Here is a 25,792-nt window from a genome sequence, read left to right as displayed (position 1 = left end):
GAAATTTGTTACCGGTTCTAAAATGGAACCGGTTCTCGATACCCAACCCTAATAACAACTTTATTCCACTATTAATTTCCTTCTCTCTGGGCCTCGTAGTGTTTTTGCGCAGCGCGTCTGTGTTATACGTCATCACGCATCACACACGAGACCAGCGTCGGCCAATAGTGAGCCTACGTGGTGACGTGTAACAGACGCGCTGCGCAAAAACACTACGCGAACCAACTAGAGGTCCAGAGAGAAGGAAATGAATAGTGGAATAAAGTCGTTATTTTTGTTCGTTTTTGCGCACAAAAAGTATTCTCGTCGCTTGATATACTTAAGATTGAGCCACTGTAGTCACTTGGACTATATTAAAGCTGCCGTCGGCAGGTCTGGCAGATTGGGTCGATTAGCCAAAATTTTGAATGTTTACAACTCTCATGCCCCTCCCCACTACCAGCGAGCACCCTCCCATCGAGGTCGTGCTCGTCAGTGCGTCACTGTGCGTGTGTACCTGATTTTCTGTGAACGCGTCCGTCTCTTCAGCATCTATCAACACCATGGACTCGGAGGTAGGCTGCCCTGGCTAATCTATCCATAGATAGCAATAACCGAGGAATTGGAAGCTTGTTAGTAGATTTTCTCTCCGCCATCACGCTTCATGCAATCTCCAGGCGAACTTCAGGCGTGGCGTGTGCATGTGATATTAACGTGCGCGAGTGAGGGGGGATCTGTGGCGTGTGCACGACCTGTGATTGACAGTCAGATCTCACACCCCCCTGCGCTGATTGGACCTGATGAAGCGGGAGCGCTGTATTTTTGCAAAACAAATAACACGCTCCAGGTGGAGTTAGAAGCTCGGGTTTTTTTCTAAAACCACCTTATTTATGTTGTTCTGTCGGATTATAGTGTCGATTACACTGAATATGATCAAAAAAATGTTGCCGACGGCAGCTTTAACGATCTCTTTAATAACTTTTCTGGGCCAGCAAGTTTGGGCCACCTAGCAGCCTATGGAGAAGTGATCAGCTCTCAGATTTCATCAAAAAATATCTTAATTTGTGTTCCGAAGATGAACGAAGGTCTTACGGGGTTGGAACAACATGAGGGTGAGCATGGGCGTGGTAGTGGGGGGAAAAGTGGACCTGACTACCCAGGGCCCCGTCTAGCCCCGAAGTTTACCGGAAATGTTCCTACCCTTTGCAACCCTACCAATTAATAGTTATGTTATCTTTGTACTTGTTCGTAATGGTAGATTTCAAGCTCTGTTAAGCGCCCTATTGTGGGTACTTGGACACTTGGTTGACAGCCTAAAGCTTAGTCCAAACTGTCAACATAATACGCAATGCTTGATCACATGTTTAATTATTTTTAGTGCTTTATCTTGCACTGAAATGGCTCTTGGAATACAAAGTGAGCTTGCTTTAACAAGTAAGTTGGTTTTTTTGTACGTTAAGAGGCTAATACCTATTTTTTGTGCTTGTTGATGTAGATAGTTCTGCACTTGACGCAGAAGACAAGGCAGGGTGCGAGTCTGATGATGTGAGAGAAGGTGAGCTCATAGAGGCAACTTTAAGTTACAATGGCATGTGTAGGGGGCCCACTGACATTGAGAGTATACAGGGCCCAGAATTTGGTGCTACGCCCCTGAGGGTGAGTAATTACTGACAGAATTTTCATTTTTGGGTGAACTAACCCTTTAACAAGCTAAATGTGTTTTCAACAAAGCAGACTATTTGACAATTCTCTGAAACTAGCATTTCAATTTGGTCAAAAAAAAGGAAAGACAAAATCCATACCAATCCTTTAGTATCCAGGAATGGAGGAAAAACTGAGAGAATGGTGGTGGATTTCTCTGGATCATGGATAAGGTGCTGTCTGTATTCAAACGTGGTCCTCATCTTCTGCATGATGACCTCACGGTCACTTGTATGATTCATCAAGGAGATAGCCTCTAAACTTTGGTCATTATCTAGCTGATCTTCACGGTGACACGGCTGTCTGTCAAGCAAAGGGCCTCCCTTTTCCTCTGTTTTTGGATCATCCTTATTTGCAGAAGGTTCTGTCCCCCGTTGTACTGTTTTGAGGCGCCATGACAAGAACCCAGTGTTTTTTTGGCCATCATAAAAATGTTCCTAATGAAATGACACAAATTAAAACTCAAAATTGTAACCCTCCATCGAAAATGACAACTTCTTAGAAAGACTTACATATCCAGTCCTCCCTTGGGATCTCTGAGTGAGGGAAACAAGGTGATAATTCCCAAACCATAGTTCTGTTTGGTAAGTCGATGTGGGACTCTCCTGAAAAATGGAAACACTCAATGTTAGAGAATTGTTTAAAAATATATAACTAAACTACTCTTATTTTCAGAACAATCAACAGCTTATTACTTAAAATTTGTAGCACCAAACTAATATAGTTCACAATTTATATACTATCATAATCACTAACAAATTAAATAACCCAAGACTATTACATTTTGATAATTACCCTTCTGTCTCAATCATGTGTGCAACCAAGATGTTCACCATCAGTTTTCTCATGTCATCGCTAATTGTCCCTGTATCTTCACACTCCTTCAGCACATTTGCTCCACCTGGTCTTGTGTGTAGAATTTCTTTTATCAACTATAAAAAGAGGAACATTAACCAATTATGTAAGGGATGAAATACATCCAGCCAGTTGTTATAGCAGAATAAACTCCGACAGGCTGATCAGGACATGAAGCGGTGGGTTCTTGAAAATTTTAAATATGAAGGGGTTTTACTTTAGCTCACCTGCCCTCCATCTCTCAATTACCATGACAAATATATATATATATATATATATATATATATATATATATATATATATATATATATATATATATATATTTGCACAGATTAACTGTTCACCAAAAGACTAGTAATGTGCGCTAACGAAGTAAATAGGGTCAATTGACCAATCAGAATCAAATGTTCCACAGAGCCATGTAATAAGAGAGTAGAAAATGCAGGAATATTTAAATGCCCTGAACGATGGTCCTGAACTGGAAAATTACTATTGTGTATAAAAAATAATAAAAAAGATCTGAATTAAACTTTTAGCATGTAAAGCTCAAGGTTATGATAAGTAAATCCCCCAATGTCTGTGTAAGGCTACTGGGACTCACATCTCTGGCCTGTAAGCTTTGAGAAGCCTCATTATCATCCTTCCTGAATCGTTTTGGACTAAACCAGTCACTGTCCTCACTGCTTTTTGAAGTTAGAGACAGTGTATCTGTATCCAAGCTGACTGAAGATTGAGGTGTGGAAGGTCCTGTTAATGTTCAAACTAGGGTTAATAGACATATTTGGAATACATTTATCCACACATCATCAACACTAGCTACAACATTTAAAATACTGTACATATTAAACACTACCAGCATTCATTCAGATATTGGGATTTGATATCATTCAATAGCTCCTGTTATCACTCACCAATGTCATTCAATTAATTTATGACAAAAACCAACCCACTGGTGGTCATTAGATCAGCAAACACATCTTTATCCACCTCTGTGCCAGTGTCATCTGTAACTGTAACTGCAAGATCTTCCAAAATTGAGAACTTCTCTTTCACTGCACAACAAAAGTTTGATCAAATTTAGGCAATGCTTTATTCACAATTTGACACATAAGGATAGCAATATATATATATATATATATAGTTTTAGGTTGGTAAGATTTTTAATGTTTTTTTTTTTAAGTCTCTTTTGCTAATCAAGGCTGCATTTATTTGATTAAAAAATTAAAAAAGAATAATAATAATATTGTGAAATATTATTACAATTTAAAACAGTTATTTTCTGTGTAATATACAGTAATAGTGTAATTTATTCCTGTGATCGCTGAATTTTCAGCATCATTACTCCAGTCTTCAGTGTCACATGATCCTTCAGAAAACATTCTAATATGATGATTTGATGCACACCAAACATTTCTGGTTATTATCAGTGTTGAAAACAGTTTTTTAATACAAGAAGATATTATATGAATGAAGAAGAAGAAGAAGGACGACAAAACGTGAGGGATTCTCCTTATTCATTTATGTTTAGGCTTGTTCTGAATGTTTACAGTGTAGGCTATTATTCATATTTTTGTTATCCTCAATGCCATAACAAATATGTAACCGTAGGCTAAGTTGACGGTTTAAAAACAAAATGTGAATAATTCAAAATCCTAATTTTAATAAAACACTTATATAAAAAATAAATTTAAAAGAAAAACAATCCATATAGTTGCACAAACTAGGCGGATGAACTTGCGCATTTCTGACGTAATTCCCGCGTCTTGTGAAGTGGGTGGAGTTTTGCTTAATAAAAAATGCACGACATGACGTCTTTTTTGGCATTCGCGGTGTCATGCGTAAATAGGATTACATTTATGGGCTTGATATTGAGTCAAAACATTAGATTATACTTGAAATTATGCTGTCGATAGATTTTACTATTGTATTTATTCCAGAACCTTTCTTTAAAAAGGCAGTCATACACAATAAAGATGAGGGATTTGAGGACTGACACTCAGGAAAGACATCAAGTGTACAAAAACACATTTATTTCCCATCACTAGGAGATAACGGTAGACACCAACTCAGAGACACGGAGGCGCATTACTGTACATTAACCGTCAATAATTACAACAATACTTATCATAGAACAGATACTTTTTCTTTCTTTTTTTTTACATTGTACAAGTCTCAGTATAAATAGTGGATATTGTATATATTTCCCTTTTTCAGGTTATAAAGATGCAGCAGTGCTCCACTGACAGATGTGCAAAACCCAAATAAATACTACTATGTCCATAAGCACAAGTTACATGAAATACACAAGTTCTCAAAATTCTCCAGTCATTTTATGATACACAGAATAATATGAGGAATCAGATTGAGGGGGGGTGGGGGAATTATTTGTTTAACCTTCACCTGAACCTCATTCTGCCTGGTGACTCCTTCCATGGACCAAATATATTGTAAGTAAAAGTTGATTTGGGTTTTGCTTTCGATCACATGTCTGAAGTAAGGGGATGTGAGCATGGATGATATGATCTTGGATGTTTGATGTTTAACTTATCAATGCTTGAATTATAATAGAAATCTTGAGATGTAAGCTAGACTGAATCTCAAAGAAATGACAAGATCATATTTCACCCCAAAACCAAAGGAAAATTACATTCTATTTTGTATCAAGAAACAGAAGTTTGTTTTCCTGACATTATGATCTATGCATATAATCATTTCTTTGTTTTTTGGGGTAAAATGGGATGTTTCATGAGATTCACCTGCTAATTCAAGCAAGTTTTCTTTTAGAAGGTTCATGAAAACTGAGCCTGATTGAAATTATTTAAAGGTGATTTACAGGCTTTGTAGCGACACTAAATTTTACTTTAAGAATTCCAAATATATTCAAACAAAATCCAGTGAAAATCCACATCATTTGACCCCTTTATTGTGGGAAACATGAAATTACTTTATAAATAAAAAAAAATATTTTAAAGGTCTCTCCTCAGTCTCAGTCAGGTATGAAAAAAAAAACTCTCTCTCAATACTTAAGGGAAAATGTACTGAATAAAAAAAAAGAATACTAGGAACAACAATCAAATTAGGCCAAAATGAATATCATAAAAGAGGCAGGATGGCACAGGTTAAAAGTCACGATAGTTCCTGAAATCACACATGGATGGGTCTTTTTGGGTCTCTAGAAACACAGTTAAATCACTCCAGTGTTCTGAATATATTTTATAAAAAACCATCTTCACTAGTTAAGTTTATTTTTTACTCTTTAAGGAAATAAAAATAAATCTGTTTGCTCGTTTAGAGTTATTGATCTGTCCCCCTTCAGTAAACAACGGAGCGCTTCTTCACATGTGATTCAGTGTCAGGGTTTGGTGATGTGAACTTCACTGGCCCCCGTCCCATTGGTGGTGGTGGTGATGATGTACTGCGTGGTGGTCTGCTGACTGACGGCGGGCTGCTCCAGCGGGTCGGTGTGAACCTGTGCTACGGTGGACGGGACGCTCACCTGCTTCCCATCCAGCTCCGACTGTCCGTCTGAGATGACGTAGTGTGTCTGCAATGCACGAGAAACAAAACAACAATTGTAGGACACCATCTGAAAGTGGAAGCCAGGTTGTTCTTCTAGTGAACGTCAGACTCACCGTTTTGACCTGACTGTTGTTGACGGCAGAGGTGACGGGCGTGCTGGCCTCTGCGATCACATACTGAGTGTGAGGAAGAGCCATCATCTGGATCTCAGATGCTTATAGCAGCAAAGGAGGGAAACACAATGCTGTCATCATATTCACAGGTTAATATAACTTTAAAAACAGGCGCTTTTGCTAAAGGTACTTACGATAACCCCTGTAGTTCCAGTTGCTGGGAAGGTACGCGTGCTGTGCACCACCTTGAGTCTGATTAGTGGACGTCTGTAGAGTCTGGCTCTGAGCCAGGGTCACAGGGGTCAGCTGGGCAGTGCTTAGCTCCTGGGCAGCTTGCTGAGAGGAGGGACTTAGAGGCTGACCTGACACCTGATTGGATGGTAGGAAGTGTCAAAAGTAGTGACAGTGAGTCTGATGCCACTAAACATGCATATTATTTTCCTACCAAGATTATTTACATATTTTACATTTGTTGAAATGTCAAATACTCGTCATCCACTGATGATCCAAAATTATTTAATTTCTCATCATAGTACAACATTATGGACTAAAAACATTTTTATGGACATTATAACACTTTTTGATTTTCTGTGATATGAAAAAATACAGGAATTTTCGCAACAAAATCATTCCGAAGTGTTTTTATTGGGGATTGCATTTGCATAAATAAAAAAAAAACTGACTTTTTTTAAAGCGCATACCATTGTTTTATCTAAATGCAATACTACTGTTATACTGTCAAATAAATCAAGCACTTAAATATAGTTTTATTTTACAGTACAATCTTAATTTCCTCATTTTCAAATGTCAAACCATCAAACTTTCATTGTGGCAATTTGCCAGAAATTTTTCAGAAAACTTCAGACATTCAGAAACCCGCGGTGCATATATTTATTTAAAAAGGGGAATTCACCACTGGCAAGATGGGCTTTTAATAATACTTGGCTGTGCAAATAATTGGTGCTACATGACTAGAGAAAACAGAAAAACAACTTGCATGTTATTAGCCATTTAAAATAAAAGTTTGGTTTAACCTTTGAATAAAGTTTTGCTTAAAGGTACAATATGCAAGAATTTTTGCCGCTAGAGGGCGCTACATTCCAAACAACAACAACGGCGTAGCTTGATGACGATGTGAAGGAGCGTGGAATGATGGGAACTGTCGTTTTAAACTCCACCGTGGATGTAAATCAGTCAGACGGGAATCGAAAAATCATGTTCATGGATGAGGCTAAGTTCTATTTTTATAAATGTTGCGTTTAATGACATGCTTTTTGTGGCGAGGGGGGCGTGGTTCAGCGCGGTCTGTGATGGGAGAGAGAAGAGACGAGCAAGTAGGTCAAGTGCAAATGCACCTGTGTCTTATTGCTGTGATCCGCGTGGAGAGACCGCTTATAAGCCGCGCTGGAACGAGAGAGAGACTGGGAGAAAATTGGACGCAGAGGAAGAGAACCGGTGGATCCGAGCTCTCATTTTTGAACTGTTTTGTGCCGTCGCGGTTGCCACGGTGAATGCACGTTGTGCGCGGCTTTTGTTTGTTTTGCTTTATTTTAATAAAGTACGAGTCCCAGTCACGACGACGCGTCTTCTTCCTTCCTGACTCTTAAACCTCATCACACTTTTATTTCATTAAAATGAATTAACCGCAAGAAAAGTAAGGTTTAATACTTCATAGATGTTACTGTATTTGTTGAATTCATTGTTGTGATAACGCTGCGCAGTTTTACATGTTCTAAACAATTGTTGTAAAAGTACATTCGAACATGCCCACATCATTTGCCAAAATACTGATTCATCTTTATGTATAACACATGCTATGTTTATTTACATGGCCATAAACACCAGACGTGATAAACAATGTCAATAAACTAAACACAAATCTAAAGCAATAATACTTTCCTTACATAAACATAACTATTACCGAATGCTACATTTGGAAAATATAAAATTAAGCATGCTTTGTCGACAGAACCAGCTGCAATCGGTAAAGAATAATTGTGTCCCATAACGACTGCAAGAAACAAGCTAAAGTTTGTAGCTTGATAGACGCTACAACTACAACTTTCGCATTTGTCCAGGACTCCACGCAGTACGAGCGGAAACCGGGGGTGACGCGGATATGACGCAATTGACTGGCGACTCCCAGCTCCCCCCTGCTCTAACGCCCCGTTTCCTTGGTTAAAATCGCAATTTTCTCACGATTTAAAAATAGTTGGAAACATTTGGGATATTGTAAGTAATCAACTTAACAAAATATATAACACTGGCCTTGAGATTTTGGGATATTTTAATGCAAAATTCTTACATATTGTACCTTTAAATCATTACATTTTAAATAATTGGTTATGACAATTTAATTAAACCATTCAAATGGAATCAAGAAAACTAAAAAGCAGTACACTGCTTCAGCCATTTTAATTAAATCCCTGCCCTTTACAGCCCTAAACAGCCCTCATATGCTGTAAAAGAGCCACTCACCTGTGCATTGGCCTGCACTGTCCCGGTGGGCTCAGACACCTGTATGTGCTGAACCTGAATCGAGTGCTGACTGTAACCGTGAGGGTCGTGTAACTGACTCACATCTACAGTAGAGTGCTGAGAGTGAGGAGAGGACGCCTGCAGAGACAAACAGACACAACACTCACTTATCAAATCACTCCAAAACACATCATGCTGTCGGAAACCTTCAATCTCCAAAAACAGAATAAAACAATTTATTAAACAGCATTGTCAAAGTTTATATTGTGGCTTTATATATGGTCAGGCACTTGAATGTGTCATTTTATTATTAACACTTTACCAAAATCAAGCTCAAATTGAGTTATGACATGTTTTGTCCGTCATTCGAACTGCCGCATCTGAGGCAGTAAACGCATTGCATTATGTTTTAACCAACTTACATGTTATAAAGGAGAAAGAGCGGAAGAAGAGATGATATATGCACATACCCAAAACAAGAGTTCAGATGGCACGCAAGAGCTTGCCAGTTGCCTATAAAATGACCCAAAAATGACATCGTAGGCTACGCACAAGACGTTAATCAAACCAATACATTTGAAAACAGCCGTTGCAATTTAACCGCACAGCATTGGTCAATCTATCAATTAATGTAACAAATCAACAATTCCTTATTTTTTTATTTAAACAAGTTTATGCAATTTTAAGAAAAAGACTACAGGAGTGTTTTTTTATTTTTTTACCATTATAACACACGAGATACTTTTCAGTTCAGAAGCTGATTGTGACCAAATACCTTTTGTTTTTTATCAGCCCTACAAAAAAAATATGACTTATGCATCAGTGCATTCTGTTACTGCTACCCCAGGGGCACTGAATGCCGATAGGTGCAACAAACTGTAATTTGCACTACAGTCTGTTCAAAATAAATGAAAAGTAACCTAGCATTGGGGATTTGTTGCTTTATTCTGTTGTACCGAAACTCGTATCGAACTGTGACCCCAAAACTGAGTTAAATACCAAACCGTGACTTCTGTGTACTGTTACACCCCTAATAAGTATGTAAACAGAGGAAGCACAAAAGCACAAAAAGAAAAAATGAATTCAAAAAACAAAAGCAGGAAGGAGAATCGAAGAAAAGAAAAATGAAAAGCCATAGAAATAAAGAGCATGATGAATGAATGTGTCCGTACCGGGGCGACCTGCACCACCTGCAGCTGTATGTGCTGAGGCTGAGACAGGCCTCCTCCTGCCTGAGACACAGGGATGTACTGGATCCTCTGGAAATCTCCTTGTGCTGTGCGGTAGTCTGTGGTCAGGGTCTGGGAAAGCTCCGTCATGGCCTGTGTCAATAGGTCCGTCGTCTAGGAGAAAGACAGAAATGACAGGGCACCTTTTTTTACCATCTAACCTGTAACACTTTTTTGATGCGTCTTTAAAGACTTCAGTAATATATAGTGCATAATACATTCAGCAAGAAACCCATTTGTTTAGAACAAGGTGATCTAATGATCCCAGTGAGATTTTCTAGAATCCAAACAGGGTATATATTGATTTGATGATGTTCATGTTGCTCACCACCACAGTCTCAGCAGTGGTGCCGTCTGTTGTGATGACAGCAGGAGTGCTGCTGATGACCGTGGTGGACAGAGGTGCCTGGATGCTGTTGCTGTTGTACTGATATTCTGGATGCTTCTTACGAATGTGCTGGACCATCTTCGTCTAAAAAATAAAGATATATTAGCACACATAAATCCATCCAGATTCACACACATACTGACTCAGGAATGACTGTACCTTGCTGCTGTACTGTTTGGCACAGTGCGGGCAGCACACAGGTGCAGTAGCGATAGTGCCCGTCAGCTGGGTGTGTGTGCTCAGCATGGGGTCAGGCTCCCCCGGCCCGGCCGGACGCAGCTTCCGGATGCTGGGAGGCAACTCTGCCCCAGGGTGGTTCTTCAAAATGTGCGCCTTCCTCTTACTGGCACTTTTATAGACCTGATCAGGTAAAGGATGATATAGATTAATGAAAAGAGTAAATATACAGTAGTCAACATTTGAAGTGGATCAAAATCTTTCATCAAAGTTATACATGAATTTTTAATGAACTTTGATGAACTTGTCAAACCAAAAATTATTCAGACACCAGATACAATTTTTATTTATTTTTTCACTAGAGGGTGCAGGACACTATAGTTAATTTATACAAGCGAGGATAGAAAAATAAAGTTAACTGTGACATATTATACCCAAAAATTCTTCATACAGTGGACTACCAGTAAAATGTATACAAACTGGGGACCAAACATTATGTAGACACTTTGACTTGACCATGTTTTTCTTTTCTTTTTTTCTTTAATTGCTAATGTGACCTTTTTACACCACAGACTGAACAAAATTAAGCACTGCTTGGTAATTGGTCGACCTATATTGGTATTATCTAATTGTGTTCTTAAACTGACAACTATCCAACCGAATTCATTTGTGAGACAGTCCAACAGAAGGATGGCCAAAACCAGTGAAATATCAACTGATGTGATAACTCTGAGTTCTTGTAATAATTTATTACCATTTTCGAAACTATATCGAATAAACTGCGATAATGTGAGAAATGTTGAAGAAGGTGTCTGAATACATTCTGGTTTGACTAAAAATGTAAATGTAAAAATGTATGCATGTATGTATGTATGTATGTATATGTATGTATTGGCATGTATGCATATATGCATATGTATATATGTATTGCCATTGGCTGTAATGGCAGTCAACGTAAAGACCGAAAAGTCATTAAACTGTCAGGGGTCAAGCCCGTAAGACAGAAGTGGCAAAGCTGAATGAGTCCAGACCTTATCACAGTACTGGCAGAAGTAATCTCTGTTGGGTTTAATGATGGGCAGCGTCAGCTCAGGAACCTCCTCCAATCGCATCTCAGGATGTCGTTTAGACAGATGATTGACCTGAGGACATGTGCAATTACATCATTAACGTGAGAAAATGAGCCACAAAACACTGATTCTAGGAGGCCTAAGAAACAGCAAAAAGGTGATGGACAAACTGAGGTCAAAGGTCAATACCAGCATCCCTCGTCTCCTGAAGCCCATCATACAGAGTCTGCATTTAAACATGAAGCTCTCAAAGTCAGTGGTGGGCTCCTTCTGTTTCAGAGCTTTGGTGCGGTGGATGCGGTCCGCCTTTTTGGCCTCGCGTTCAGGGTTGTGCATCCTCTGCATGTGTTCCCGTAGTTTATCCTTCCTCTGGCCAAAAAAATTATAATAATGAAATGAATGAGAAGTTATATATATATATATATATATATATAAAAATAAATAAAAACATTATACGGCAAATTTCATGTCTAAACTGTAAATGCAGCAAATGTATTTGGGTTCAAACACCAATGCATTAACATCACAAAGCACAGCATTTATGTGTGTGTGTGTGTGTATGTGACTGCACTTCTACATGCATGTTCCTCATCTGGGCATATGTGAATCACCTTAAACTGTTTTCCACAGGTGGAGCACAGGAAGTCCTTGCGGTCCGAGTGGCGGAGCATGTGGAGTCGTAGTTTGTCAGGTCTGCAGAAAGCTTTATCACACTCCGTACACTGGAAGATCTTCTCTGAGTGGAAACTCCTCACGTGCTTCTTTACCTGCACAACACAGATATATGACTGACCAATGCCACATAATCAGATTCAAAAATCGAGAATATTGCCATGCAACCAGACATTAAAGAGGTCTTATCACTTTTAATGATGTTTTCCCCCTTGAAAGTCCACTTAGCATGTTAGCAAAGGTTTCTGCACTAAAAACAGCCATACTTTAGTTTATATGACCATTTCCTTCAGTTATTTTTCTTACTGTACCTTTAAGCCTCTAAGAGTCTTATATACGTTACTAAACATGAATTATAACTCTTTAACTTCACTTGCTTGCTTAGATAAATTAAATTTTGAATATTACAATATTTACAAACCAGTTGGCACTAAACTTTCAGTAGTGGATTCCAATAGCAGTAAAAGACATCAAGTACCGACATCAATACCACAGTAAAAACTAATAAGATAACACACTTTCTTTTATTAATAAAGTTTAATATTAATATAAATATTAACAAATTAAAGGTGTGTTGCATTTAAGCATTTCTCAATTGAGTAAAAAATGATTGCCTTGTGACATCACAACCACAGATTTCTGAGTGAGCCATTTTTATAGGATTGTTTTAATAAAAATCTGATTTTTGGAATGGTAAAAAATGACTTTAAAAGACAAATAGATATGGCTGGGCGAGGCGGTTCAGAAATGGTATCCACATGTGTCTTATTTGCTAGCACGTCTCACCTGTATGAAGTCTGTGAATGTTTTCTTGCAGGAAGGACAAGAAAAGCAGCCGTTGACCAGGTGAACCCCCACATGCACTTTGAGCAGGTCTAATCTGTCATAGGACTCGGCGCAGAACAGGCAGGAGTATGTGCGCTGGTCGGAGTGCAGCTGCAGGTGATCCTCAAGAGAAGCGTTCGTCAGAAAGCCCTTCCCGCACTGATGGCACATGTGACGGCAGCCGTCCCGCCCGTGGTACCGCATGTGCTGGTCCAGCTTGTCTTTATCTCGGAAGGCTTTCCCGCACTGGGGACATTTAAAGGGTCGAAAGGACTTACGGATGAATAGATGCTGGAGAGCGGCATTCTGGGTAAGAGAAGAGAGAAAACGTGGAGGAATGGACACTTCTGAGAGGAGAAGACAACTAGAAGACAATCCGAGCAGGATGATGAGGAATCACTTTGATTACACTGAATTAATATGGTTTGCAAGCAATGACATAATGCACTTGCTCGAGTCTGTATGTCACAGAGATGGCGGTTAAAACAAGCCCTTGTGTTTACATGCTGAACACAGACAGGATTAAATCTTACTTTTAGTTCACCCAAAAATGTACTTTCTGTCATCATTTACTCACCCTCATGTTCACACTGCTCTTTTTAAATAATAAATTATAATACATTTATTTACAGAACAACATTAACATTACAATACAATTCTTGGCCGTTTTAATTTCTCTGCTTCCAAACGTTAAACCATAGAGCTTTTATTTTGGCTGAGAACTGACACTCTCCTTCCGGTCAAACACGGTGACATGATGACTATTAAATGATGGCAGAATGTTGATTTTCGGGGAAGCTGTCCCTTTAACTCTGTTGGTTGATGAAGCTTGAGGACTGAACTGATACAGACAGATGTAATGGGGATGTAGGGAGTCAACACTGTATTGACTGAAGGAATAAGTTTCCTCTGACTCCACTCTGGCCCGCATTAGACCTACCTGCAAGTCCACCTTAACGTGCAGCACGCAACAAAAGAGAAAGACACACACACCCACACACGCGCTACTGTTATATAACTCTAGCCTGCTTAACACACTACATTGCAGAGAAGTGAGGGTGTGGGTCACTCGTGACGGGCGTATCTTACCCTAATCCTCCTCGCCCTCCTCATGTCCTGAGGTGTGAGGTGGGGGTCTACGGGACTGGTCTGAGACAGGTCCTCTTTGGGAGACCCTGGGACCTCTGTGGCCGGAGGTGGGGAGACAGAATCTCCCTCGACTTGCAGTGACTCGGTGTGAGTTGCTGGGGTATCAAGCCCTTCCTCAGTCTCGGTCTCCATCGATTCGTCTGCCATCTCCACCACCTTCAGTCCATTAAGAGCTCCATCTGTCCTTTCCTCAAATGGTAGTTTATCTACAGATGCCAACAGCTCCTACAGCAGGTGCAGAGACAAAAATTGAGCACAGAATCCATTAAACCAAACCTTGCAAGTTTCAAAAAGGTCATAAAGAGATAGTAAACCTAATCTGATCTGCGTAAAGGGAATACGGTTGAGCTGCCGTTCACTATATTTGATGAGCTCTATGTGTGTGTGTTGATCAATGTTTATATGTTAATAAAAGCCTAAATTAAACCTGTTCATCATATAAAGGGATCGTGTCTTTATGGACTTTAAAGATTGAGTGTGAAAGTTTTGGCTATCTGGACTTACAATTTCTTTATCATCATAGTTATCATCCTTGGTGTGAATGGGCCTCTATGGGTTTAAAACCACAGGATGGTGAGTAAATGATTTTTGGGTGAACTTTCCCTTTAATGGACTGGTCAACAGTACCTGTGTCTTGTCAGCACTCTCAACAGGAGTCTGTGGGCAGATGAATTTGGTACGCCGTCCCGGTCGCCTCGCAGCACAGAATCGTTTCCTGCCCCGTCCTCGGCCACGGCCCTTTGGCCTGGAAGAACAGAATATTAGTCAGACTCAACAATGAACTCAGAGTCAGGAATACAATCATGAACACGGGCGAATAGGAGTCGTTTATGTGCAGTCAAACCTTTGGATGAGGTTCAGCTTGTCATCATGCATGTTTAAGTGCTGCTGAAGCTGCTCCGAGCTCATGAACCGTCTGTTACACTCATAACACGGCCAGTTCTTCTCCTGTTCACGTAAAACTGACCCAGAAACAACAGGTTGGGTTAGAGTTGAACCAGGAACCAAAACAGATTTTTTGTAAAAAAATATTACCACTAACTGTAAAGAGATTGTAATAAAGAGTGCTTTACATTTACAGGAAAACGAAACAATAACATTGTTTCTAGTAGACTGAATGCGTGCATGTTTCTGAATATTCTAATTTGACACTTATTTTGTGCTTTTGTTCCTCTTTATTATCTACAATTGAGTGATTTTAATTATCTTTAAAACTAACTGTGTTCATTTTTAATTATCTTAAAAGTGCCTTTTATAACATTTATATTTTAAACCTTTTTGGCACACAATGCACAACCATACGTTTCAAAATATTTGTTCTTTAATAAGTGTTTATAATTTGAGAGTAGCATACCAAAATCCCCAAAAGCACAATACGAACTTTCGAACTGTTAGAAAGTTAACCATTAAATCCTTAGTAAATGTATAGTTTGTCATGTCAGTGGCTGTGAATGAATAAAAGAGATGATAATTACAGTTTACCTTTTCTCTCTTCATCTGTGACATCATGAACCTTTTGGTTGACAAACTCCGCATATGATGCAGCGTACCACACCTGAAGTGTAAGATAGCATGTGAATTCATCACAAAATAATTGTTTACTATGAAAAACAACCTTAAAAAAAAAAAATGCAATGAAAAAAATATATACACACATTACCATAAACATATTTAATATTATGCTAGCAATATAAAATTAAAATTAAAATATGAATATATTAATATGAAAATTGTTTTCATTTGGCCATTATGTGTGCTAAAATCTTTTGCAATTTTTTATGTTTTAATATCCAATCCCCCCCAAAAAAGAGGAAAAAATTATAATTCATCCTTTCAAGTCATACTGAATATTATTTGAAATGCTGGAGAAATAAAGATATAATAATTATAACTGATGCAAAACCAAATATCAATAAAGATATAATTTTTATCCTTTAGTTTGCAATAGATGCTGACCTTAAGCTCCTGTTTGGGCTGAATGTTCTTAATGGTGGTGTAAAAAATGTCCGAGCCGTACTGATAAGCCACCAGGTTCTGCTCCAGGTGGTTCTGGGCCGGCCGGACAAACATCATCCAGTTACATCGCTCCTCATCGGACAGGTCGAACCAGAGGTCCTCCGCCCTCTCGCCCTCTTTCTCTGGGTCGAGCATGTATAACTACACAGCAGGATTACACATGTGAGACTCTTCAACACTGTACTATGATAAAAGAGAAGGGTTTACTCGTACTTTCAGGTGGATGTGCGTGTCCTGCAGTTCGCTCTGTCGCACTAGCGGCCCCTCTATAGGACCAAACTGTGTGCGTTTGGGGATCCGGCGCTTGGTAAAGACTCCGCCCAGGAAGCGGTCGATATACAGGATGAGAGGAAGACTGGCCCGAGCCTTGGACATCACCGGGCGGTTCAGGATAGGGTGCAGAGGACCGTGCTTTATACATGCTCCAGAATTAGCATTATTACAGTCTTCACACCCTACACACAGACATTCAAAAGTGACTTATGGATGAACCTCGAGAGTTAACTCACATTTTGAGAATCAAGAGAATTAAAACTGATTTCCTCTCACCACAATCTAAACCTGATAGTTCACCAAAAAATGAAAATCAACTGTCATCAATTAATCACTCTTTTATGTCGTTTTTTTTTAGCTAAATCTGGTGAATAGACGGTCAATGGAGGGACAGAAATCTCTTAAATTTAATTTAAAATATCTTCACTTGTGTTCCAAATATAAAGGAAAGGTCTTATGAGTTTGGAATGACATAAAGATGAGTAATTGATGACAAAATGTTCATGTTTGGGTGAAGTAACCCTTTAAGTGTTCAGTGTTGAACATCTACTCACAGAGGTTCTGGGGAGTGAATGGCTGGGGCGTCCTGGGTTCCCAGTCATCCATGTCAGAATCATCGCTATCATTGTCTTCTTCCTCGTCCTCTGAGTCTACAGTGGAATCTGTGGCCCCCAGGGGACTCGACGAGGCCTCCGCCATGTTGGGGAGAGACGCATTAGCCACAGCAAGTTGGCTCTGTCAGGAATATAATCAGTGTAAGGTTAACATTGTATGAAATAAAGCATCTTTTGCATTAGTGAAGCACTGTAGTCTCTCGTGCCTGTGGCAGAACAATGTTAAGAAGTCTTTCAGGTGAACAATTGCATTATGGGACATGTTTAGCAGTGCAGTGTCACCTGTGGCACGGGTTCCAGGATCGCCTGTGGGCCATCAGCGACGTTGCTCAATACATGCAGATTGGCGGTGTTCATATTCTGGCCGCTGGGTAGCAACACAGTCACCTGGGGCAACAGATCATGTCAGTGGTCAACATCAATGGGCAATTGCTAAAATATTACATTTGCAACCAGATAGTATTATGTATATGGTACATGTAAAAATCTAAAAGATCATAGAATGCCACAGTACCTGTTGTGTTGTGCCATCCTGCTGAATGTAAGCCACTTGGGGTTGATCTGTAAACTGAACAGGACCGAAAAAGAGCAGTAAACCTTTAGAGTTGCTGTGTGAAACATGCTGAACAGTATATGTTTGTGATTATCTTTAGTGATTAACACCGATAAATCGCATCTAACATAAAAGTTTTTGTTTTGATAGTATAATATAATACAATACAATACAATACAATACAATACAATATAATATAATATACACACACACGCATATTACTAGGATATTGCACATAATAATGCCTTATTCTGCATGACTACCTTACTAACTATTAATAAGCAGTAATTAGAAGTTTATTGAGGCAAGAGTCGTAGTTAACAGTGAGAATTGACCAAAGATTGACCAAAATTTTGCTCATTGTTAGTTAATTTTTGTTAATGCATTAACTAACATTAGCTACTGGGACCTTATTATATTAGTGTTACCAAAAAAATGTGTACTTAAACAAATATTTAAAATACTGTTTTTCCATAGTCTCTACATTAATTTGGAGGTTCAATGTGAAAATATATTTACTAATTATGTTAGGTGTTATTAATTACAGAAACTTTTAATTACATATTTATTTATTTTTTTTACCAAATCAACAGCCAAAATAATATATAATTAGAGTAACATAATAGCAATAGATAATAGATGAATGAAAATTTGTCAAAATGATCAAAATTGTCTCAACATGCTGTTTGTTTAGCAATCCCCATTCAATCCGTAATGTTAAAGGTGCAGTAAGCGATTTCTGAAAAATGCTGTTGAAAGTGGATTGGAGCGAGCAGCACAACACACTTCTTGTCTCCCATCTGGAGAGACCCAAGCGGGAAGGCCTGAGGTTGCGTTGTTCCTGCTTCACACTTGATTTTGCTGTTTCACAGAAACAAGTTCTGCTGTTGTTGTCATGTTAGGCTCTAATAACAGGACAGTTCTGAGTGTCATTGAAGCATTATTTGGGTTTGCTACAGCTATGACAAAGAGACATCCACTCTTGCATTGCATGTTTGTGCATTTCGAAGGTGGAGCAATGACGGGAAGGCTGTGTTTGTTTGGGTTGATTTCAAATATCAACAGTGTTTCTCAGATATTGCTTACTACACCTTTAATCATGAACTCTAACCTTCTTCACTGGCAGAACCAAGGATCATATCCATTCATCTTCACAGGTAGATGAGCTCACCTGTGTTCCATCGGCAGGGTGTATGTAAACCAGTGTGTGTTCGGCGGACTCAACAGAGGTGTAGGAGCTTCCGTCCGCAGCGTATAAAACCTGCTGCTGCCCGCGGTCTGACTGCTCTCCGCTGTACACGATCTGGGCCACCGCACCGGCCTCGAAGTGCACCTGCACACCCGTAACACACACAAAAACCTCCTCAAAACACGTCAAAGTGGGATTTCACACCCCCATTCAATAGAAATATAAAAAGAAGTGCATGTTTTATTGATTCTACTTTTAAAAAAACGTGAAACTAAGTTAATAGTTTCTTGCTAACTCAATAGTTGTACATGGGTAATAAATCTAAAGAGAAAGGTCTGGCTGTACCTGAGGAGTGTTTCCAGTGTCATTGTTGGGTGCTGGACTCCACACAGGTGACGACTCCTGCTTGGCCTCCATGGCAACCGTATGAGGTGAGAGCGAACACCTCCTTCACCTATCCACCTGTCATCAACCACCTGTGTGTTCATTGCAGAAACTGACATGATTTATCGAGATTTCATTCATTTCCATGACTTGCATCATGAAAACCCCACATGGATTTATTACTTATCTGAATATTGGGGAAACATGTCATAATAAAAGTCTGTAAGTTGGTAATGACCCTGACTAGCATATCCTTGTATAATGTAGTATGCTGACCTCAGTAGGTTTCACTGTTAAAGTCACCCTGAAATCAAAATTGACAATTATTGATTTTATGGAATAGGCCTAAAGCATTAATGATTTTTCTGTGCACATCATTATTATTACTTTTATTATTTTTAAATCATGTGCCCTTGTAATCTTTATAAAAACATAACTTCTCCTCCCTCTTACAGCAACATCTCGGCTGCATCCAAAAATCACTTACTTATGAAGGTAATATGATGCCATAAAGAATCGCATGCGCAGGGTAAGATTTGTGAAAGTGTACAAAAGATTGCAAGCGTAAATAAAATTTGCATGTGCAAGAGAAGATTTGTAAAGGTAATGTTTGCAGTATTTTTCTGTAATTCATGTATTGTGAAACTCCAGCTTTATGCTAACGCAAAATAAATATGATCTGTATTGTTCTGACTTCCATTTTTCCACGCTTACACTTTTGGCACGTTTTTTTTCCACACAAATACGGCCAAAAGCACTGCAAGCCCGTGAACAGCATTTTGCAAGCGAAAACAACAGAGTCAGGAAATGCAAAACAGATTTATCGCGTAAAACCAACCTTTGTGTAAAAAAATTAACTGTTGCAAATGTGTAAATTACTTCTTGTGTGCATGGGGCAAAAAAGTTCCTGAAATAACCTGATTTGTACAGTTGCGTCTTTCTTTTAGCTGCGCTTCCAGTTTTGGCACGATTCTCTCACTCATTGAGTTTTGTAAGCGCGAAGTGGAGGGCGGGTCCACCTTCTTCATGTAGCCAATCAAATGAGCTTCTCGCTGACTCTCGTTTTACTTTTATCTGATTGGTTCAATATCAATAACCAATAAGACATCTTTATCTTCATTTGGCTCAGCATCGTTCTCGTTGCTGTAATGGTACTTTTAATGCACACATAGTACATGTTAAATAAATAAATCATGGTGGTGGTGAAGAGACGTAACTGATGCTGGTAGGTCACAAGACAATGACACCATGGCGAATGTAGTATGTCCACATTACATTCATACTATATAAAACTTCATTTTTTAGTAAGTAACTTAATATTCAAAATAACTACCTACTCAAGAGAGTATGCGATTTTGGACACAGCCCTCTTTTCCTCTCTGATGGCGCGAGGGCGGGATGACCTGTCACTCACTTGAGATCGACCAATAGCAAACAACAACCATCCAATCAATTCCCCACGGACAAAATGAAGTCCCGCCCTACATTTTATCTTGATCAAGAAGCCCTTTGACTTGAGGGTAACGCATTACAAGTTAAAACTCAAGATTACCTTTTTAAGTAACTAGTAAAGTAACGCATTACTTTCAAATTTACAACAAAATATCAGTTACTCTTTCAAATAAGTAATGCAAGTTACTTTGTTTTCCTATTTATTGACAGACAGCTCTCCGGTCCCCATTTTGAGAGAAATCGTGAGTAAGTGCAGAGGCATCGAGTGCGCTGTGTGTGAACATGATGGTTATTGTAGTTCTAAATGTGAGCAATGCATTTATTCATGATCTGACTTGCACAAAAACAGATTCAGTATTCCTCCGAATGAATAAAATCAGTGAAATGAAAAATCTGAATACTACACAAACCTCAAATAATTAAATATGTTAAATAAAACATATTTTATGCATTTAATCTCACTTTTTTGACCAATGTACTTGCTGCTGACCTTCGATGATTCAGTTAAACCATAAGCAAAAATTACTTTAGATTTTTTGTTTTCATTGTTGAAGTGGCTGCGTCCAAAATCACATACTCTCTTGAGTAGGTACTTCTAAAAAAGTATGTTCTATATAGTATAAATGTGTGTAGTATAAATGTAATCTGGACCTACATTCGCCATGTTGTCAGCCAATGTTTTCTCCAGCATTCTAATCTTCTGTAGTCCAGAATAGCTGCACAGCTGAAAGGTTTGTTTGAGCTGTACCCTCTTTACAGGCATTTATTTGCATTTTCTTCTGCCTTATTATTTCAAATCTGGTGTGAAAGGGCCTTTACATTTGTCAAAAAATATAACTTTTTTGTTATAAAAAAACAAGCCCATCCCAGCTGAGAAAAGGTAACGCATCACATTACTTTTCTTAAAAAGTAACTAAGTAACACAATTAGTTACTTTTTAAGGGTGGAACATAAGTAAAAAGAGTAACGGGAGTAAATAGGCCTACTGTAATGCATTACTTTTCAAAAGTAACTTTTTTCTAATTTTTCAATTTCTCCGATTTGTCCAGGGGTTTCCATGATTGTGAATCTTGAACAATGTATCCTCTATATTCCAAAATAATGGAATAACTCCCTTATAAAAAAATAAAAAAATATAAAAAAAAGGTACTGTAGTGGTACTGTGGTACCGTACAGTGATGGCATCACACCATGATGATATAATAAGCCATGAAATATTCATGGTACTCCAATGTTCTTTTAAAAAAAATCATGATTAATCTATATAAATGACGTGCATATAGTTAAATAGGGTTTCTGATGTGAACGGAACAGAGGAAAACTCAAGCTCGACCCATTTCACCTGTTCATTGTGTTATTTGTGATTTATTTAAAGCTCTCCGTTTAACCCAAATACAGGCACCCCGTACTGGCGGTCAGTCTAATCACTACGGGGGTAGAGGAGATACACGGCTGGACTGAAAATCCCTAACAGCCGCGCTGAGAGAAAAAACACACGCAAACGCCTATAACCCCGGCCTTCTTCAAACCCTGAGACTAATTCAGAGATTATAAACGCTGTAATGGTGAATGAAGCAATCAGGGTGTTTGTCAGGCTCTCTCCCCCCCTGTCAAAAGCCTGCAGGTTGGGAGTTCCAGTCGGACTATACCACACAACCCGCAGCGGCACAAAAACATTTTCACTCCGGCATTATCAGACGTTAACCCGCACTGGAAGCCAACAATGATAGTGGGATGAGAGCAGATGCACTGTTTGACCCGGAACGTCACTGCGGTGTCGTTTTAATCGAGCGCATTGGTTTCATGGAGGTTTTTGAATGCGGGACAGGGGCGCTTGGCTCCCCGCTCATAGATGAGCTCGGCCGGCGGGCGCGCTCAGTGAGTGTCTGCAGCAGAATGAGGAAGACACGCCACGACTCCATTTTGGGTGGGACTAAGACAACAACAAAGCACGGCGAAGACACTCAACAAAATATATCTACACCCTAATCGACCGTCCAACGGAAAACAGCCTGTGAATTTTACGTGACACTTACTGAGAGACGATCCTGAATCCGCGCTTAAGCTTCGGATGTGGATTTCCCGAGAGTTTTGAGCATTTTTAGGAAAAGGTTGAAGTGGGTCTTCCCTCTGAATGGTAGCTGCAGAGATGGCTGCCTTGCATATATTAACATAAACTACCTAGCAACAGACGCGCGGCCCCGGGCGGCGATATGCACATTGTTATATATAAATACATCGATGGAGTTTTTCAGGAACGATAGGGCTATGGTAATATATTTGCTGTGGTGGTTACATTACGCGTCGTAGAATTTTGATATCTATAGATTGTTTTTCATTTCGAGATAATTGCCATTTTATGCTCGTACGGCATTTTCCTTTCAGCGCCAATGAGAATTTTCCGCCATTTCTCCCAACCAATGAAAAACAGAAAAACGTGTTCGACTCCGTCCAATGAGAAAAAAGAGAACGTGCCAGACCTACCAATGACATTTCAAGCGCGTCACACAAGCACGCATGGATGTGTACATGTAGGCTATGATGTAGGCACGTATTCATGTATACATTTTATATTTATATATTTATTTATAAATAAATATAAAATGTATACATATAAAATGTGTGTTTTCTCTATAGTCTCTAAAGGTGATGATACACAGTGCAACTTTTTTGAGCAATGTTGTTGCATGGGCACTTTCCCGTTTAGAATGGGCAACAAATTTCTATTTACTAGCACTTACTACTATTTACGATACTTTAGATCGGCCGTGGGCCCTGTGTCTCACCCACAGTCTGGTCTCACCTGGTTGCCTGTTGACGGCAACATTGCTCAAAATGCCACCTTTAGGGTTCATTTGAACAATACATTTAAAATGCAGTTTTTGCGTGTTAAAAACGGAAATCAGATATAATAAGAACATTTTCTTTATCATACATTTCTTATATACTGGTACACAAAGCAGAATAAAGACGACACAATGACACGTCCATGGAAGTAGTGAATTTATTGTTGTTTCCCACCTGTAACCAAGAAGCCATTTTCCACTGGATTCAATCATATTTTACTTCTAATATATGAACTTTGTATTATTTTCCCCTCAACCCTACGACCATTTCCACAATCAAGCAGGCAATGACAAGGTCCAAGATTGGAGCCATTTAGGTGCATAGTGAAAGTCACATACAGAAATACTGTCACAAGAAAAGGGAAAGGAATAGAAAACAAAAGAAGAGAATAAACTTAAAAATATATCATAACATCTCATATAAGAACAATGCACACCACAGGATGTCCCTGATTAAAAGCCATGATTGCAACATCAACTATACAGGCATACAAAGACATTGCTAAGAAGGGGGGGAAGAGAGAGAAAAAATAAATTGATTACAATTTTTCCTTGCCTTCCATATTAGTGGACATGCAAAACATTTTTCACCTGCCTTGGCCTCCAGCTGGGTAACTTTAGTGCATTTTTGCGCTTTATTGTGGTTTATGTCCTTGTGGGTCTAATGCTCTAAACAATAGATATCATCATATTATTACAGTTCAGTACGACTCCAGTAACGGATCTACGCTCTCTTTGATTTAAGCGATGTGTGCAAAGTATTGCCACATGATAAAACTCCCCATGGCAGTTCTCATTAGGCAGCTATGAAATAAAAATGCATGACACGAGCTGAACGCAACATTTTATCAGGCCAGATTTACTCTGTAAAAGGGGAGTGTTGGAGTGTGTGGATGTAACGGCAGGAAAAACAACATTCTTCTTGTAGAATCTGAGTAAAGAGACATTTTAGTGTGATATGGGAGACTGGAGGCCCCGAACCTTGTGGCCCTCTGTGCTTCAAACCAATGCGCAATGACCATCTGCAGGGGCCGCACCGTTTAATGGTCCAAGTATATGACACCATAACCAAGAGATAAAAACAAAAGACGTGGTAATGTTATTGAAATCGGGCACCTCTACATTCACAATCCGCCAAAATATCTGGCAGGCTGTCACGCCATTCTGTTTGAACCATTCATCGTATCTTACACAGGTGATGGTATCAGATGTTTGGACAGCGATAAACATCAGTCCTTTAATCTCAAAGTTTAAACCTGTAACCCAGCCAAGATTTAAGCTCTGGAAAAAAAAAAAATGAATAAATTTACCATCTACTTTTTTTTTTTTTTCTGTTTATGTATATCATGTGTTTTTAATAATTACAAAGTAAATGATTTAATGATTTTCTTCTCATATTTTCTGATTCACTATACATTTAAGTTGTTACAAATAACCTTCATATACAAGCAATCTATTTAAAAGAAGTATATCCGGCGGCCAGCGATGGTGTAGACAAACTGCTGTGTCTTTATATTGATTGTTTCAGCTTTGCTGTACCACTATAGGCTAGATCTTTATAAAATTAACATTTAAAACAACATTATAATACTCTCCAATTTTATTTACGGAAAATCAATTCCAAGCTAAATTTGCAGAATCACGTTCTCCTGATTTAAAACCACTGATAAATTGCCTTTGAAAGAAAAAAACAAAGTTACAAGAGCATAAAATTGCGCTCCATGGTACAACAGTAGCAGTATTAGAAGTAGTAGTAATAAACCGTTGTTTTCTTTAAATGAACCAGAATATGCATTTCAAATGCATGAAATGATTTGAGAGCAGTTTTATATTGGTCAGTAGTATGTTCACCCCTCTCTAGCTCCACAGCCCCCACAATGGCTAAATCTGCATCTGCTCCAGATATTTGTAGGTGGGGTTTTCATAGCCATGGTTCTGCATCTTGCTCAGGTGACGCTCTTCTGGAGATAGCATAGGGTCAACCTGAAACACAAGAGGAAGATTGAACATGTCACTACATCCATAAAAAACACAGACTATGAAATATACACTACCGTTCAAATGTTGTAGAAAAAATACAGTAAAAACTAATATTGTGAAATTATTATTACAATTTAAAATAATGGTTTTCTATTTGAATACATTTCAAAATTTCATTTATTCCTGTGATATCAAAGCTGAATTAGCATCCTTACTCCAGCCTTCAGTGTCACATGAGCTGATTTTGTGATCATGAAACATTTCTTCTTATTATCAATGTTGTAAACAGTTGTGCTGCTTAAAGTTGCAGTAAGCGATTTCTAAGGGTCT

The 25,792-nt window shown here is 38.8% G+C and overlaps 2 protein-coding genes and 1 long non-coding RNA gene across 5 annotated transcripts in view; 1 reads left to right on the top strand and 2 right to left on the bottom strand.

The window, feature by feature from the left end:
• Positions 1–4,543: 4,543 nt before the first annotated feature.
• On the bottom strand, positions 4,544–23,525 carry prdm10 (PR domain containing 10). The gene is made up of 23 exons (XM_082181435.1): positions 22,673–23,525; positions 19,146–19,276; positions 18,783–18,944; positions 17,573–17,626; positions 17,341–17,445; positions 16,999–17,179; positions 16,385–16,626; positions 16,112–16,312; positions 15,638–15,710; positions 15,000–15,117; positions 14,783–14,900; positions 14,096–14,380; positions 12,968–13,312; positions 12,121–12,276; positions 11,699–11,878; positions 11,471–11,581; positions 10,422–10,622; positions 10,203–10,346; positions 9,818–9,988; positions 8,646–8,783; positions 6,362–6,536; positions 6,168–6,268; positions 4,544–6,079 (listed from the first exon to the last, which is right to left on the bottom strand). The coding sequence occupies exons 2-23, from the start codon at positions 19,215–19,217 to the stop codon at positions 5,888–5,890; spliced, it is 3,525 nt and encodes a 1,174-aa protein (XP_082037561.1). The 5' UTR covers positions 19,218–19,276; positions 22,673–23,525; the 3' UTR covers positions 4,544–5,887.
• Positions 19,283–23,884, top strand: LOC309507304. The gene is made up of 2 exons (XR_014209117.1): positions 19,283–21,243; positions 21,512–23,884. It is a non-coding gene; the product is annotated as an uncharacterized lncRNA (long non-coding RNA).
• aplp2 (amyloid beta (A4) precursor-like protein 2) overlaps positions 23,627–25,792 on the bottom strand; it is an 89,310-nt gene continuing 87,144 nt past the window's right edge. For all 3 annotated transcript variants that reach the window (XM_082181438.1, XM_082181437.1, XM_082181436.1), the window contains one exon: positions 23,627–25,465. In XM_082181438.1, the coding sequence (XP_082037564.1) occupies positions 25,364–25,465 (102 nt within the window). In that variant the 3' untranslated portion in view covers positions 23,627–25,363. The remainder of the gene's footprint in view (positions 25,466–25,792) is intronic.

Source organism: Leuciscus leuciscus (assembly GCF_965113295.1).
Source record: "Leuciscus leuciscus genome assembly, chromosome: 10".
Taxonomy (NCBI): Eukaryota; Metazoa; Chordata; class Actinopteri; order Cypriniformes; family Leuciscidae; genus Leuciscus; species Leuciscus leuciscus.
This window is presented reverse-complemented; position numbering and strand designations above follow the sequence as displayed.